The sequence below is a fragment of the Balearica regulorum genome, chromosome 1, assembly GCF_011004875.1.
Source record: "Balearica regulorum gibbericeps isolate bBalReg1 chromosome 1, bBalReg1.pri, whole genome shotgun sequence".
In the NCBI taxonomy this organism is placed as follows: Eukaryota; Metazoa; Chordata; class Aves; order Gruiformes; family Gruidae; genus Balearica; species Balearica regulorum.
The window spans coordinates 184,778,597-184,796,250 of record NC_046184.1 but is presented as its reverse complement, the minus strand read 5'-3'; the positions used below and the strand labels follow the sequence as shown (position 1 = coordinate 184,796,250).

At 40.7% G+C, this 17,654-nt stretch overlaps 1 protein-coding gene across 1 annotated transcript in view; it reads left to right on the top strand.

The window, feature by feature from the left end:
- The window catches only part of VWA8 (von Willebrand factor A domain containing 8), a 196,699-nt gene extending 182,691 nt beyond the window's left edge, over positions 1-14,008 (top strand). Inside the window, exons 43-45 of the mRNA XM_075741750.1 lie at positions 8,159-8,257; positions 9,453-9,691; positions 12,108-14,008. Coding sequence (XP_075597865.1) covers positions 8,159-8,257; positions 9,453-9,691; positions 12,108-12,216 — 447 coding nt within the window. The 3' untranslated portion in view covers positions 12,217-14,008. The remainder of the gene's footprint in view (positions 1-8,158; positions 8,258-9,452; positions 9,692-12,107) is intronic.
- Positions 14,009-17,654: the final 3,646 nt, after the last annotated feature.

Here is a 17,654-nt window from a genome sequence, read left to right as displayed (position 1 = left end):
AACCCTCAAACAAAGTTGAAACTGTGGGTTTGTTCCCAAAGACACGAAATTCCTGCAAATGTCATGAAAATAGGCCAGGTAGAAAGTGATGCTCTGTATTCCTGTTGGAGAAAAATGCTGTAACCATAAGCTTAGACATTATCCCAGAGAAACCACATGAGAACTCAACTGTAATTAAGAAAATCATGGGAAACAAGGGATTTATTGGTTCAGCTGCTCATGTATCTCCTGCTCACTGATAATAGAAAAGTTAATGACAAATATTACTGGGGCAATGTAATCATACAACACAATTTGTGCAGCTTGGTAAATCAGGCATATCTGATCAACACACATATCAGTATGGCCAAATGCAGGATCATCCACAAAGGAAGATGAAATAGAAGTAGGAGACACAAGGATAAATATGATATATTGGGGTATAGTCAACATGGTTTTTGTAAAGGGAAGTAAAGCATTCTGAAGTGTCTCTATGTATGTGACAAGCAAGGTTGGTTGATAGAGTCTTCTTGATCAAAAGCATTTGAGAAAGTCCTTCACCAGAGGCTTGTGAAGAAGTAATACTGCTTTGGGGACAAAAGGGAAAGCCTTCAGATAAATGAGCTACTGCTACAAATACAGGAAACAGACTGGTCATTTTTTAGAGTGAATTGAAGGAAGGACACTGGTGGAACTGTGTTGGGATTTGTGCCAGAGCCCATGTTGTTACGTTCTTCTGTATATTCATAAGGGATCTGGAAAAGGGGATGGATAGCAAGGTGACAAAAGTTGCTAGTTGTATGAAGTTATTTGGGAAAACAAAAAGGGAAATCCAGCTGCAAGAAGGTGGAGAAGAGCCTTGCCATAAATGGTGACTGGGAAATAATATGGCAGATGGTGTTCAGTGCCATTAAAGTGCTGCAGATGGAAGAAAACAATTCTGATTTTAAATACACAGTGAGGAAGTCTCAGCTATTTGTTAGTTCTCATTCTCAGCTATATATTACTGCTCAGCAAAGAAATCTTGTAATTATGTTGTATGGTTCTTCGAACACTCAGTACCCACCAGCTGTCAAAAAAGCTAATTGAATGTTAGAAACTATTAGCAAAAGAACAGAGAATAAAGCAGAAAGCATCAGAACATCGCTGTAAACATCCATAGTGCATTCACATCAGGAGTAATGTGTGCAACTTTGGTCCCCCATCTCACAGAAGTTCTTGGAGAGCTGAAAAAGAAGAGAGGGTGACAAAGGTTACAAAGGGTATGGAAGTGTCCCCATACAAGAAACAGCTAAGTAGGCAAGAATGCTCAATTTGGAGGAGATAAAAATGAAGGAGCTGATAAAATCCTGAGTAAAATGGAAATGGTGACCAGGGAACAGTTGTTCATTCTGTTCTACTACAACCCTTCTGCTCTTGTTATGAACAGTGGATTATTTTACATTTACACACAGGCTTAGAAGGTGATGACACTGAAAAAAAAGATGTAGCACAGTGGTAGATAACCAGCTGTCCTTATTTCCAGTGCAGCTGTGTAGCTGAGAACCCAGACATGACCCTCAGGTGCATGGTAAAGGAATAACATGTAGAAATAGCCAGCCAGCCACTGTGCAAAATTAGTAAGATCATTAAGAACTGTCTTCAGTTCTGGGATTTTAAAATCTGTTTCATTACCTTTCAAACCCCTCTGTGTCTATTAGAGATTATTATATTTTGCTTGGCAATAGTTGCTGTTGGCCAGTGTTTTGCCCTGCACATAGATGAAACCCTGTATTTGGCCATGCAACTAGCTCAAAGTGCAGTAACAGTAAATGTGCCTCTCTAACAACCACTTGCCATTTATAAAAGCATACAAAAACCATGTGCAGTTATTAGATGTGAAAATTGCCACTCTTTGATGATAGTAAGACAGGAGTAGTAATGTTATCCTTACAATCTCTGAGTCAAGAGAGCTGTTACGCCAATTTTATACTTAAAATAACAGGGGTGAGCAAGATGCTGGAAATTTTAGTGACATACCAAGGAAAAAAAGTTGTCATCAGCTTCCACATCTGTTCAAGTTCAATTGCCTCTAGGGAGACTCTCCTCCATTTAAGGACTCCTTCCACTAGATAGAGAACATTGGAGGGTCAGTGAGAGCCCCTTGATTCAAGGCTGGCCAGATCCAGTGTGAACTCTGTCAACTTCAGAGCTGCTTTTGCCCGAGGGAAGAAAAGTCTTTTTCTTCCTCCACATCTCTCTGTGCTGCCTCTTTGGGATTTGACTCACTCTAAGCATGATATCTACAAGAGTAGACCAGAGATGACTTGGACAGCAAACAAGATGTGGCCACTGAAGTCATTCCCCAAAATGAGCACAAACAGAGGCATTTATTAACTAGTCATGTTTGAATCATATTCTTAACATGATCCAATGATTAGGCTAAAGTATCTATTTTTAATCTAAATTTCACAGTCCTCTTATATGAGAAATCTCCCATGCATGTGCTGATGGACTCTTTGAGTCATTCCTTTGATAAAAATAAATACCATTTCTGAAATCTCCAGCTCAAAAATACATATTTTTAATTTTTTTTTTTTTTTTTTGGTGTAGAATCTGGTATAGCGGTTGCTACACCTGCGTGAATGCAATCAATAACCAGAACATGCGCCAGTTCCTCAGTTTCTAATGAGTGTAATTAGGTCTTCAAAGAGTAAGGGAGCCAGTGATTGTTTTAAATATTAGTGACTCCAGTCTGTAGAATACTGACACTTTGCGAGATGCTGCTAATTTTTCTTGAGACAAAGCTGAAGTTTGGGTATATCTGCAAAAATAGCATACATTCCTCATGTCTAAAAGAGGAACCATATGAAAAAAAGAGAAAAGAACACACAACTGTGTTGTGTGCAATGAGAAATATGCAATTTATCACTTTTTTCTTTCTCTTCCTTATCCTCTTCTTGCCTTCCAAGAGCGGTTTTATAAAAATAGACTTTTTTGGCCTTTAGATATGCCTGCTGTTATCTGTTCTTGTTGTAGCCCCATCTGCAAGGGTCACAACAACACGTGCTGCAAATTTGAGGGGTTCCTTGCACAACATGTGTTGAAACTGGGGGACCATCAGGCTTGTTGTGCAAAGTGTTCAAAGGGGATTTACATAGTAAGTAAGTGCAGTGCAAACTTTGGAAACCAATTCTTGGTTCAAAATCACTTTTCTGCTAGTGCTTGGTATAGTTCTCTGCTAAATATGGTTGTGAATGAATCAAATGGGCTTTTCCTTGGTTGTTTTATCCTACCGGCTGAGCTTTCCCCATGTGTGGTACCCCTTGGTATCACTGATGATGCTGATTGTCTGACTGGTCTTTTACAGCAGTGAGTGAAAACAGAGGATACTTTCTCCCTGCCTTCTTACAGAGAACAGCTAAGTATTGGGTAGGTGACTGTACCAAGCAGGTAACGAAGTTATCCTTCATAAAAAGTCAGACAAGTGCCAGCAGGTATTTGTCACCTTTTTATGCTTGCGTAGGACAACCTGCCTGCTTTCCATTTCCCATAAGTGCAGGCAGTGAATCATTCCTTTTCAAGGGGGAAACAGGAGGCTCATCCCACAGTCAGGAAATCCATTTAAATTAACAGCCATGCTTCAAAGCCCTCCTCCAATGTCATCTCATCCACGGTTCCTCTGAAGGGCTTTATTAAAGAGAAGAGTGGGAGCGACTGAGATAATAGAAGCCACATTCTCAGTCTCATCCAAATAATAGAAGTTAAATATGTTCCTACAGATGCCCCTTGACCCCTTTAAATATGTGGATGCATCACTTATATGTGTAAGTTATAAGCAGCAACTTATTTTGGAGGATTAAAGTTCTTACATCTTTTGCACATCTCATTTTAGGTGCCAGTTATTTGAAAATGTATAGAAGGGCAGTTTGTCCTTTGTTTATCTGAAGTAGTATTAAGTCTGTCACACAAACCATATAGTTTTATATCATGCCTAATTACCATAATTTGCACACATGGTGGCAGATTTAGGAGGCATGTCCAGTAAATTATGCAACAGCAACTTTATGAAGCCTTTAAAATATTGTAAGTGGCTCAATAAATGGCATGTTATGTAACTGGTAGGAAAAACCCGAATTGTTATTTATAGCTACGTTAAAGGGATATTGCAGATTTTATATGCCCATTTCAGCATTCCCCATTTGTAAAATTTACTGTGGAGGCAGCACTGTTAATTCAGGAAAAAAAAGAAATGTTCCACATGCTTGGCAGAATAGTTTCTTTTAAATAATAAACAAAAGGTTTGAAATAAATTCAGAAAAAAAGAAATGTTCAGTGTTGTCCATAGACGAGATGAATTTATAAAGATCTAGACCTCCGGCTAGATTCACACTGCCTTTTACATTCAGCATGCGTCTTCTTTCAGCTTTTTAAATGCCTTCAGAAATCAAACCTTTTGGCATGGCAGCTGCAGAAGACAAAGTCTTCCATTTTACCCATTTTAGGCAGCAGCAACTGTCCATTCAGTGCAAAATGTGACGGTGGAATAGGGATTGCTTTAACCTGTAAGGAAAGAAACCAACAAAATGATGCTATTTCGAGAGACGTGTTTACATATTGTATACTCACAACTCTGAATAAAGCAGTCCTTGTCTCAGCGTACCTGAGGCCTTTGGAAAATGAGCCGCTGTCTACCATAATAATAAATCAATTCAATTAAGCCTGCACTGTAGCAAACAAGTATTTTGCTGCTGGATTTGTCCTGAGAGCCTGTGCTTGCAATCTATTTTGTAAAACAAAACAAAAGTCAGTTCCGAGTAAGATCGTATCACAGCTCTTCTCTCACTTTTAACTTCATCCACAATTCTCTTAGGGAATTTATGAGAAAAATGCATCGGATCCCTGCTTCTCAGCTTTCTGTGCTCGTCTTTAGCTCCAGCACTCGTGTGAAGGAAGGAAACTGGTTTTGACAAAGCGTGCACGTGCCTGCATGTGTTGGGGTTCCCAGCTGGCCAGGGCTGTGGAGCTGTCTGCACCTTTTCTTTAAAATGAGCACAAGATTACATCGCATCACCAAGGGTTCATTTTACTAGAACACAAATCAGGAGGAGGTAATAATTTACTGAAAGAAAACCTGCATGAGAGATTTAAATCCTCCTTCTTTGCCCTTGCAGAGTGGGGTTCTTCACTCCAGTTTTACTCTGTCCTAAACTCTGCTTTGGTAAGTTGCAGTAGACTCCATGCATTCCCATGGAGAAACATCTCCCTTCTATCACCTCTAAAGCTCTAAAGTTTCTATCACCTCTGTCACCTCTAAAGCTTGGCTGTGAGCCTGCTCCCACTCCTCCCTCCCAGGTAGGGGGCTGCAGTCTTATCCTGACTTAAGTCAATCCAAGTCAGTGCTGCTACGTTCCTGTCACCACCTTTGCTGGGGCACAAGTACTCATCTGACCTCAAGTTTGGGGACTTAAACTGCCCAAAGGCAGCCTCATGGTCATTAGCTTTTGGCCACTCCCAGTCCTTGACTTGACACGCAGGGGATCAGAGGACCATAAGGACCAGCATGCGAGGGCTGGTGACCACAGCACTTCTCTTCCGCAGCGCAGGTGCTCAGGCATGGCGAGATCTCACCCTGCATTTGGGGACGCCCCTCTTGACCCAGAATGCAGCAGCCAGGACAAAACAAAGAGGCATTTCTTCCCTGCTACCTCCCCACACCTTTTTTAATCACAAACAGCGTAGTAAACTGTTGGCAAAGAAACAAGGAAACAGATAACATCTTTTAAATATACGTACTCCAGCACATGCATGGGCACACACAGAGAATAAGAAACGACTAGCCAAGGAGGGAGCAGACAGGACGTGATGTTCCCAGGTGAATGGCTTTACATGCCTGCAATAGTTTGCTCAGATCATTTCAGCCTCACCTTGCCCGCACTCGGGTTGTACGTTCCCACCTTGTGCAAGAATGTGGAGGGGACCCAACTGTAGGGTCAACATCTGGTATTTCATCTATGTCTGTTACAGCAGTTCCCTTTACACAGACTGTCACACTGAGTTTACACCCAGCCTTTTTGAGATGAAAGGTTAGTCCGTTATTAGTGTGTGCCAGGAACCAAAATGATATTCCCAGATAGCAAAGTCTGGCCTATTCCCATGAACTCAGTATGGTGGAGCTCATACCAGGACACCCGGTGGGAGAGATCCGTGAAATGCTGGGAAGGAGCTCATTATGAAGGAATCAAGCTGCTTTTTCTACAGGAGAATGACAGCATTTTGCTTTACATAATTAGGTTGTTGATTTAAAAGTGATACCGAATACAAAACTGCTCCGCAAAGGACACACAGGGTTTCGTAATTAAGAGCCTACCCTGAAGATCTGTGGACATTTCTGACATTATGTAAGAACCACAGTAGCGCTGTATATTTTCCGTGCCATTAAACCACTGCTTTATTTAGTTCCTCTGATTTGAATAATCTTTAGTTTTTAAAACAATACACATGCACGCTGTCTTTGTGTGTGGTTCACGTTCTGGGTTTATTCCTGTATTAATTCAGAAGTATGTTGAATACAACTTCAACATTATTCTCCAAATTTGTGTGTTTTCATTAGCCGTGTCTTTTCTGCAGGAAAGATAACGGTTTGGGGAAGACAGAAACACCAGCTAGTTAGTCATCAGGAAAGAGAGAGTCTGAAGCATTATTGGTGATAAGAAATAGGATTTGAAGAGAAAGCATGTGTCAAACTGGAAGCTTTACATGAGGCGGGGTAGCAAACACAAGAAATGGAAGAGCTGGGAAGAACAGGAATGGGAAAAAACAATGGAGCAGAATGAAATGGGAGTGTGTGGGGACTAGGTTATATAAAGATTTCCTAGGGGAAGGAAGTCTGGGTTATGTGAGGCTGTTATAAGATCGTCTGACCCTGGGTGAAATAATGTGGCACATTTGCTGTTTTGCAGAGGGAGGTGCCACCTTTAAAAATGTTCCAGCTGCTATAGCTTTCTTTTACTCTTGATATATTTTTAAGCAAATTAGTAGTATGGAAACAATTTAAAAGAGCTTTATCGATAAAGAATGCAATTTCCCCAGTCTCCAGAACCTGACTTACACCAAATAAAGTAGTCTTCAATAGGAAAGAAAATTCAGAAGGTCTTTGAGGATGAGACCAGTCTTTTACCAAATGATTACGTGGGAATTAGGGATGGTGAACCCAGCAGTGACCTGTAGGCAGTACTTGAATTAAAGATAACAGAGAGGCAAAGCATTGCACAAGGGCTCCCTGTCAACTAAGGACAGGTCTGTGCCAGCTAATGAGGGGAAAATACAGGCATGTTCATGTTGAGGAATTACCAGCTCAGGTCTCTCTGGGCTCAGGATCTGTGCACTGTGCTCTATTATTTGGTGTAGACAGCTCTTAAATCCACTTTTGTCCTGCTCATGAATTCTCCCTGGGGTGACTGCCACATCCACAACACAAAGGGCAGGTCAGGACCTTGCCGTAACTCAGCTTGTCTTGGTTTTCATGTATCAACAATAAAAATCTCACATAAAACAAAGGCCTTCCTAATATCACATTATTTGTTCAACAAGATGTTTGAACTATTACAGCTCTACATGTCATGATTTTGCAGCATCTTTCACAGGAGAGTGATGTGCACACCATCTCATTTGAAAACGTAGAGAGACTTTTAGAATTCACTTCTCTACATATTTTCAGCAATGACTTTGATCTGTTATGCACACAAATAAAGAGTACGGCTTTTCAAAAAAGAAGGCTTGTAATACTTCTTTTTTCGGAGCAGAATGAGGTCACAAAAATGGGAGCTACTGTCAAACAATGCACTTCTTGTTTGTCAGACTCAAGAGGATGAAAATTGCTACTTTAAGAAAATAAGCGGACAATGTGAGAGGGCAAGGTCTTTATCTTATGCATCACCGCTCTGCAGTTGGTGGGATGATGTGAAAAACAGACCATGGAAATAAGTAACTGTTCTTTAATTTCATTATTTAGCAATTCTTTCCCGTGTTTTCATGTCGGTGAGAAATTGCAGTTCCCTTAAGCAGCTCATAAGCAGAAGCAGGGAATAGTATTTGGGTTTTCTTGTTGAAAGCAAATTGCCTTTGATCTGTCTCATGTCATTGTGACCCAAGGGCCATTTGTGACTAACTGATGACTGATAAAGTTTCTTTCTTGCAGTATGATATTGTTGGACATTCAGGAGATGGCTTCGACATCACCTTGGTTGGGAGTGACAAAGTTCCCAAGAACAATAAGCAAAGATTAGAGATTCTTAAGGTAAATCCTACTGATAAGTGATGATGGATAATTAAGGATTTTATGACTGCAAAGGTAAAATTGTAGGTAGGTCACAGAACGCAAAACATAAGAAGAGCGAAATCTAAGAAAGACAAGAAAGCGAAATCTGTGTATTTGCATAAAGCTGAAACAGGACCTTTCAGAGGCTTGGCAGAAAACAAATTGTGCCAAAACAGGAGAAGCTAGATATGCCTTTTTCTGGACTGCTGTGTCACAAATGTGTCATTTTGACTGCCTGTCAAAGGATATGGAAAGTTTCAAACATTATGCAGTGATACAGATAGCTCTGCCTAAATAATGTGGTGATATTATTAGTGCATAAGTGACTAATTGAAACTGTAGAGGGATACCAGGTCGTTGATTTAGCCTGGTACCTTCAAAAAGTGATGTGTCACAGTAGCAGTGGGAAAATGCATCAATGCTAAACTCAAATGTATTAAACCACAATTGCAAAGTGAGTGTATTCATCAAGACTTTACTGCAATAGGATGCAGAAAAATTGAGTATATTGCAGGATTTACCTGGCTGGCAGCTTTATAGGTTAGAACTGTGCATTTGAGCTTCCTTCAAAAATTATTTTTAAAAGATCTAACAGTTACGTGGGTTAGAAGGACTGGATTTTCTCATGCCTAAAATTCCTTACCTTCTGCATAGGAAACAGCTTCATCAATGCAAACAGTGTATTTATTTCATAAAAGCTCAAACAAACCATTTCAGCATTTTTAAACCTTGCTGCCAATGTCAGGAGTCAAATATTTGATAACAACTGCAGCACTATTAGGGTTTGGAAGTGCAAATTATAAACAGGCAGGAGCCGGCCACAGTATTAGGAAACTAAGCCCTGTTTTCTTCCTTAAATAGATAGGAATGTAGCTGCTCAAACTGCAGCTGATCAAACTATTTTACCTTCCTTACGGTGCAGTCTAATTCTGTCCATGCATGGATTTTGTTTGTTTGACCTGCTGTGTTTTTAAGAAGTGATGCCTGTCTTAAAATGCAACATGTTATGTACAAAAAGCCGCATCTTCTGTAGTATCTGGACCACTGTCCACATTTCTGAAGCATCTCCTAATATAGCATAACTGAATATTCGCTCCCCCCTGTGCCAGCTGAAATGAATGTTTATTCATAAAGTCATCTTACATATTTCCACTTGGTTGTGCTGTGCACACAGATCATGCATGCCCATGCTCAGTTCTGCATGAGCGGAGACCATACCTTGGAAGGGACAGAGCATGCCATTCGTGAAATCGCCAAGGAAGAGGCTGACGAGTATTTTGTAATCGTCTTGAGTGACGCAAATCTCGAGCGATACGGTATTCAGCCATCAAGGTTTGCCCAGGTCTTGACCACCAATGCTCAAGTCAATGCTTTTGCCATATTTATAGGATCCTTAGGAGACCAGGCAGATAGGTAAGTATATTTGTTTTATCCCTAATAGAACTTCATTTCCATTCATCATAAATCTTAACTATGTTTTTAATACAGTGAAGTCAGGCATAGTTGCCCATGCTGGTGTTCTGCACTAAGGTTTTGATCATAGAATTATAAAATCACAGAATGGTTTGGGTTGGAAGGGACATCAAAGATCATCTAGTTCTAACCCCCCTGCCATGGGCAGGGACACCCTCCACTAGACCACGTTGCCCAAAGCCCCATCCAACCTGGCCTTGAACACTTCCAGGGAGGGGTCAGCCACAGCTTCTCTGGGCAACCTGTGCCAGTGTCTTGCCACCTTCATCATAAAAATTTCTTCCTTATGTCCAATCTAAACCTACCCTCTTTCAGTTTAAAGCCATTACCCCTTGTTCTGTCACTACAGGCCCTGGCAAAAAGTCTCTCTCTGTCCTTGTAAGCCCCCTTTATATATGGAAAGGCTGCTATAAGATCTGCTCGGAACCTTCTCTTCTCCAGGCTGAACAACCCCAACTCTCTCAGCCTGTCCTCATAGGAGAGGTGCTCCAGCCCTCTGATCAGCTTCGTGGCCCTCCTCTGGACTCACTCCAACAGCTCCATGTCCTTCTTGTACTGGGGCCCCCAGAGCTGGATGCAGTACTGCAGGTGGGGTCTCATGAGAGCAGAGTAGAGGGGCAGAATCACCTCCCTCGACCTGCTGGTCACACTGCTTTTGATGCAGCTCAGGATATGGTTGACTTTCTGGGCTGCAAGTGGACACTGTCAGCTGCTGTCCAAGTTTTCATCTATCATTCTGATTTTTTGATGTACTATCAAGAAGCAGTAGCTTTGACTTCTGTCAGGAAGGAGACTGGTTCGTGGGTCCTTGCAGTTATGGCCAGCTGGTTCAGAGCATTCTGAGCATCCAGAGGGAGCACCTGAAGCCATCCTCCCACTGAAGGATATGCGCTATCCCTGTATGTAATATCACTACGTAATCATGACGGAGTCATGGTGCCTTTGCCATTGCCTCAGTGTGGGGTTTGAATGCGTGTGGGCCTAAGAAAAGAGATTAAAGCAAGAGAAGCTGGAGTTTAATGGTCTTTAAAATGGCAAAAAACTTGACTCAGATGCTCTCCTTGCGTTAAAGACCTAAATTCTTTGGAATTCTTTGCCTATTTTTAGTGCTACTGCATAATCTTACTTTAAATTGTTTGGGGACAGGTAGAAATAAAGAAATTCTGTGCCTGGTGAGGTTCTGTATCCACTGAGGACCAGCACGTGCAGCAAAAAGCTGGTATAGCCACAAATATCAACAGTGCCTTTTCTGCTTCTGTTTGAGTCTTCAACTAGAGCAGAAGGAGAGAAGGCCTGAAGGGAATTGGCCCTCGTTACGTAGTTTTAATCAGAAAAGGGTTGAAAGATACAGCTGCACAGCCAGCGTTAGTCATGTCTGCAGGTCTCTACATCAGAGCTGCATTATGCATGAAAAAAGAATCCATTCTGAAAGATTATAATTACAGAAGGTCCTTTTACTTCTGCTAGGAATAAAAAAAAAGCAAAAAAACCCCAACATTGACCATATCCTGCTGTGTAAGAGGAGATCTTATAATTGCCTAGTTCACTGGGTATGGAAAATGCACACAATGCTGTCGCTGAAATGCATTTCTATGTACGTGGAAGTGCAGAATTAGACAAAGGCTTCCTGTAACTGCTGTGGGGGAAGGAGAAGGGAATTCTCTGTTGCTGCTTTTTTAACAACTCACTTTAAAAGTGAGACTTACCTTAGCATTGGAGAAATGGTGTGGAGCATAAACTCCTTTGAAAAGCAGTGAAATAATAATAAATTCCAAGCCTGCTGACTGGATATGAGGGAGATGGGGTTTGTAACATGCGTCTTGTTTACCTTTATTAAGGGGGATTAAGCTGTGAATAAAAATGTGTCAAGCTAATATTGGCAGAAAAATATCTTTCCATCTAATCTGCTGCCATCTCAAAGGGGAAATACAAAGAGCACATTTAGAATCACTGGAGGTGTTGAACTGAAAGAGGTGTGGGTTTGTGGTTATCTCTTTAGAGTAAGTAAATATCTTCATTTCCAGAGTAAATCTGTAGCTGCCCTCAGAAAACCAGTTGTGGTAATGCCTCGTGAGGTCACTGGTACCTTGATCAAAATGGAGTTTTTGCACATCAGAAAGAGGATGTGAATAGAAATCTCTTGATTGTCTTGCTGAAAGGACCTCTGTGACTTAGCTGCTCTCAGTGTTTCCTCCCACTGCTGCTTTCCCAAGCCTTTAATTGCATGGCGACGTGAATGGCATGGGTTGGTAAGGTATTCGAAAAGAAAAACATCCATTCTTAAGGAACCCTGGCTTGTGGTAGGGAAGATAACTTGAAATGGTAATTGTGTCTTGTCCCTCTTTCTGCTCCTTAGGCTGCAGAGGACACTACCAGCAGGTCGGTCTTTTATTGCCATGGATACCAAAGAGATCCCCCAGATTTTGCAGCAGATCTTCACATCTACCATTTTATCAAGTGCCTAAGCATCACTGATGTCACGGAGCATGAATTCAAAGAAGAAACACGCTTCTGCTGGACATATAAATCCTAAAGCTGAGGTTAAACACAGTTATTAATAAAATACATACTGTTCTCTAATCAGCAAAGCGACCCAAATCGGCACAACAGCCAAGCTGTAGAATTTCACCCAAAATCTCTCAACCGACTTAGCGGGTTTAAAGAATTGCAGCGGGACGGAGGTAAATTGCAGCATGGCAACGGAGCGAATGTTTTTCTGGAGGGACAAATAAATAATGGACAGTTTGTGATCATTCCTCTGCCTGCCGTGTTGCCAGCACTACGGGATCATCTCACCCTGTTTTATTAAACACAGTTCACTGGGGTTTGACACTATTGTGCAAGGCAGAGCCAGGCAATCTGTTTCAGTGTTTTGTGTACGTATGTTTGAATGGGTAGTGAACTCCATCTCTGATTTAAACAGGACTGCTCTTGTCAGGCAGGAAACCCTTCCTTCCTCTGCTGTTGCTTTCTTGTCCTGATGGGCATCGGGGCTTCACCACTGGATGCTGGGAACAATGGAGCAGTTTGGAAATACTGACCCGTTGCGTGTAAACATGCATTATCTGATCAGGCACGGTGCTCAGTGTTGTCAGATCTAGAGAAAGTGGCTTTTAAGAAAGAAAACAAAACAAAAATAGATTCTTTCAGTTCTGCCTGTGAAAAGTAAAGGGGAAAGGGTCAAAACGGTCTTAAACTGCCACGTCTGCTTTGCGTAACCGATGATGCTGTCCCGCTGCACTGTTGCCCAGAATCCCTGGGATGGCCTCAGTATGTAGAGGTGCCTTTTTGGTCAGGAGACACTTACTAACGCTTTGCTAGAGCTCCTTCATGATCTATTTTGCTTGAGTCTTTTGAAGATGAAATTGCAGGAGAGATCTAGCCTTGAGAAAATAAGTTATTTTTTGTAAAGGAAGAGGAAAGAAAAGTTTTATTTTAGGAAGATATCTGTGTTGGGGTATATTTAATATTCAGGATAGTTATAAAAACTTATTTTGTAATTCAATCAACTGGTGTTTGGTTTGTCCCGTGAGACAGTAATTCCTCTTTATCTACTAAAGAATAGATAGCTTGTAGTGCATTTGGAACACTGGAATACCTGATGAATTGAATGTATGATTTAATTAAGCTGGGACGGGGGTTGTGCATCATCACTGATACTCTACTGATACTAACTTGAGGGTAACTGAATAGAAAAAAAGTCAAGGGAGGGTACTTATAAAATCTGAAGGTGGAATTGCAGTACTTCATTTCTAATATTTCTCTTAATCCCACAGTTGCTCAAACCACGCTGTGAGCAGTATATTTGGAGGGGAGGAGGCAAATTAATTTTAAAATACAGCTGTCAGTATTCTAAAGGGTCCAGTTTCTAGTGGTCATTCTCCATCAGTCCTGCAGCAAAAATCTTTACCAGAGCATCAAAAATGTCCCATATTTAGGATGTGTTTCGAAGCCTGGCCAGCTTTGAAACGCTTTATAGCAAGAGAGGACGGAAGACGTTTTTCAAAGGCTTGTTAGTATTGTTATGATAACTAGGTATGTGAAAACAAAGAGGTTGAAGATGCAATTCCTGTTTGGAGAGAAGGGAATTGGGAGGAGAAGGTTGAGAAGGTTATCCCTGGCCGGGACAAACGCATATACACGCACATACACACAGATGCGGCTACTAAGGGGAAGTACACTTCAAAATATAAATATCTTGGTCCTGTAAACATATGATGAGATGATACTAAATGCAATAAAGAATTGGCATATTAATAAGTCTGTTGTTAATAAATGTGTTTTTATATGGAAATTCCTTTAGCACCTCTGCTTTTATTGCCAGCAGTCCTTCAAAAAAAAGCATTTTATTACAGTTAATTAGCAAATGTACTCTACACTTTCTAGATTACTTGAATGGATAAACTTTCTCACCTCAGATTTACATGCCATGTAATACTGTTATCTTTATTGTAAAAAAATAGTGTTATTTAAGGGAAACTCTAAGGTAAATCCAATTTTAAACCTTTTGTTTGATTATCTCTGTAACTCATATTTCACGTCACGCTATTTAAAGTTACCTTTCTGTAGTGTTTAGTTTTATTCTTTATTTCAGGAGAAATCTGTTGTGCTTCGGTTCACATTTCATGGGCGCACAGGATACGGTCGTGTTCGGGGCCAGACCGGCCATGAGGGTGGCTGGAGAGGCTGGAAGCAGTTCTCAGTGAGAGAAAGGGAGAAGAAATGAATTTTTTTATTTTTTTATTTTATTTTTTTTTCTGTTCAGAAGGAGGGGGTTTGGATTTTGCCATATCTGACCCAACAGCATCTCTCTAAATTGTAACAATTCAGGGCAAAATTATCCTCGGGCCGTGCATCTCTCACCTGCTTTAATGCTCATCGCTACCCCAGGGAAATCAAAGCAGCAGCTGCGCTTTCCCCCATCTCTCAGGGACTGGCAGGGTTATTTCACTGCTCACAAATTCAGCAAACAGTCTTCTTTCATGTCCCTGGGACATGCAGAGCTTCTTAATAAGCCTTTATTTTTAATTAGTAAAATGCTTAAGAGTAACGTGGCTTTGTTTAGCGAACAGCAGCACCGGTGACTGCTCTCATTGCAACGCACGTGCCAGCATTCTGTGTCGCTCATTCCCTCTGCAAGCGTGTTAAGGTATTTCTCATCTCTTCTCACAGTTTATTAAAGCACTTTCACACTTACCGGTTTTTATGAAAAGGCGCTTTTTCGGCGAATGAATAGAGCTGCCGGTTGGAGCAGGCCCTGACCTATCGCTAAGGCTTTAATAGCATTACTCACGTCAGCAGTAGTGATTTTAACTACCTCTTATAATGCAGATTTTGGTCTAGTCCTGTTTATATATGATGTAATGTGTTCATTACAGTATGCAGTCACTTAGGATTATTATTTAACCTAATATTATTATTAACTAATATTTATTTTTAGGGGGGGAAAAAAACCCAAAAGCCCAGGCAAATGTGATTTCAATCAGAAACTTCAGTTCAGTATTTAGAGTCATACGCAGCTTCACGCCACGATGTATATACGTGATGGCTTAGCATGAAGTGCAAGGAGAGTTAGGAGACTCGTAATCTTTGGCTCTTTTTTTTTTTTTTTTTGGTGTTTTTTCACTTCTTTCCTTTACCAACACTAGGTGTCAAACGTGATTGTGAATATTGTGCTAGAGCTTATCCATTAGCCTGGTAAAATTAAGACTAAAGATCCTAATCGCTGATCAAATATACTGATGTAATAGTCGAGCAAACAAGCATGCAACAGGAGATTTAGACGCTGTAGAATATGTGCAAAATCAAACCAAAAAAAAGAACCTTGATGCCCAGTTGAGAGTACAGGTAAGAGATGGAAGAATACCAGAGGTTTTCTTTCTCTATACAGTTAAGATTATATATTTTTTAATTTTTACAAAAGAAATATTAAAATAATTTGGACAATTAAAAAACCAAGCAATTGTGCTGTGCTGGCTATTGCACATTATCATGTTTATTAATAAATAATAGTCCTATAAAAATGAGAATGTACAAGATATTTATTGAGAAATAAATACACAATTCCTAACCACGTATCGAATCCAGAAAGCTGATTTGAAAATATAATTGTTGTATAGAACTTCTAGATTAGAAAAAAATTCAAGGTTTAGTTAGTGCTTTAGATGCTACTGTTTTACTGAAAATAGGTGAAGCTCTTCAATTTGTCTGCTGTAAATATGATGGAAGTTGTGGTTCAGCTCCTAGATAATTCTGTTTCTGGGGCAAACATGTCTATTTTGGCTCCATCTTTTAAAAAAAAAAACACAACACCGAACACAAACAAAACAAAAAAGCCAGCTTGCATTTTATCATTTACTATTCTTTCTGCCAGCATCTGGGGAGAGCAAACACGCTCTCCTGTCCTGACAAGAAACCTTTTAGAAAAGGAAGGTCAACATTTCTCCCTCTCAGCCCCTATGGATGCTGTACAGTAACAGCACTCAACACACGGAAGCATCTTCCACAGTCCGCTACGTGTGGAAGAGATTTTTATCCAACGTAACAGGTGTCCAGCAATCCCTGAACATCACACGAGGTAGGTTACGGTCTTTAACCCTGGACTGGTGCTCTGGCTGTTACAGTTAGTGAATGATGGCATTTGAGCATTTTGGAATAGTCAAAGTGAAGTCAAGACCCTCCTGTATTGGTTGGACTAAAATGCCTCCCACACCGTATGGGACTGTGCTATTAGGGATGTTTTTTCCAAGACAATTCTCGGTGTAGGTGTTTGATGTGACCGTGCTCTTTGCTGGGAATGTCGGTGATCTGTAGTGCAAGAATGCGTGATTGTTTACAAGAGTTGGTAGCGAACAAATTCCACTAGAAAAAAATACACTTGCAGAGCAAACCATTCAGCTGAAGGACATCGTCTTCTAGGAGACAGGCTTTACACCAGACATTGGAATCCTTAAAATGAGAAAAGGTCTGTCTTTATCACTAGTTATGCACCGGTTTGTAAGCACGCTGTGTCAGAAAGTCCTTTTGCAAAATTGCTGCGTGAATACGGCTCTATCAGCGGTTTATGTCTCAGCATGCACATTGCTGCAGTGTGATGCACAGTATCTATTCTCCACCAGCAATCCTGAGAAAGAGGACAACTAGGTTATTCCCTGATATTACAGGCATTAAAAGGTTATTTGTTATTTTGGTCAGTCTTCAAATAGGTTAAAAAAAAATCTAGAGTTCATGGAGTCGTCAAACTAATTGCCTAACTCAGAAGTGCTTTTGCATTTGAGATGATTGTTGTGACAATGTGAACAGCATCATCACTGAATAAACTGTTTTAAAGTCAATTAAATTTTCTGGGAAATAAGTGTATGTGGGAAGATTTGAAGAAGAGATTCAACATTCTTCAGAATGAAGATGATGGGGTTTTTTTCAAAGATGAGGACAGCATTATAAAATTTGAGTAACTTCTTTTTCAGGACTGCTCTCCAACTTTTACAGGGTAAATAAGCGTATGAAAAATCTACTTTAAAACAAACAAACCAATATCCCTAGCATTACTCACAGCATCATTAGTCTGAACATCTGGCAGTGGCTGCACGTGGGAAAAGTCTGTATCCTCCACACTACACCTGTGGAAGATCCTGTTCTAGGAGCAAAACAATCACAGTAGGTATACTGATAGTTGGAAATGTAAAAAACATCTCTGATTTTGACCCTGAATTCCCCAGTCACCACGTCAAGTTTTGCCATGGACAGGCTAAGCTGTGCAAAGCCAGGTAGGGCTGGAAACTAGACCCTGACCCTGGTTGCCTGATGCTGTGGATCCCTACCAGCTGGGACTCATCTGGCACCCGAGCTCCCACCCCCCTCCTGAGTTCCAAAACAACTGTAAGGGCAGGAAGGGGAAAAAAGG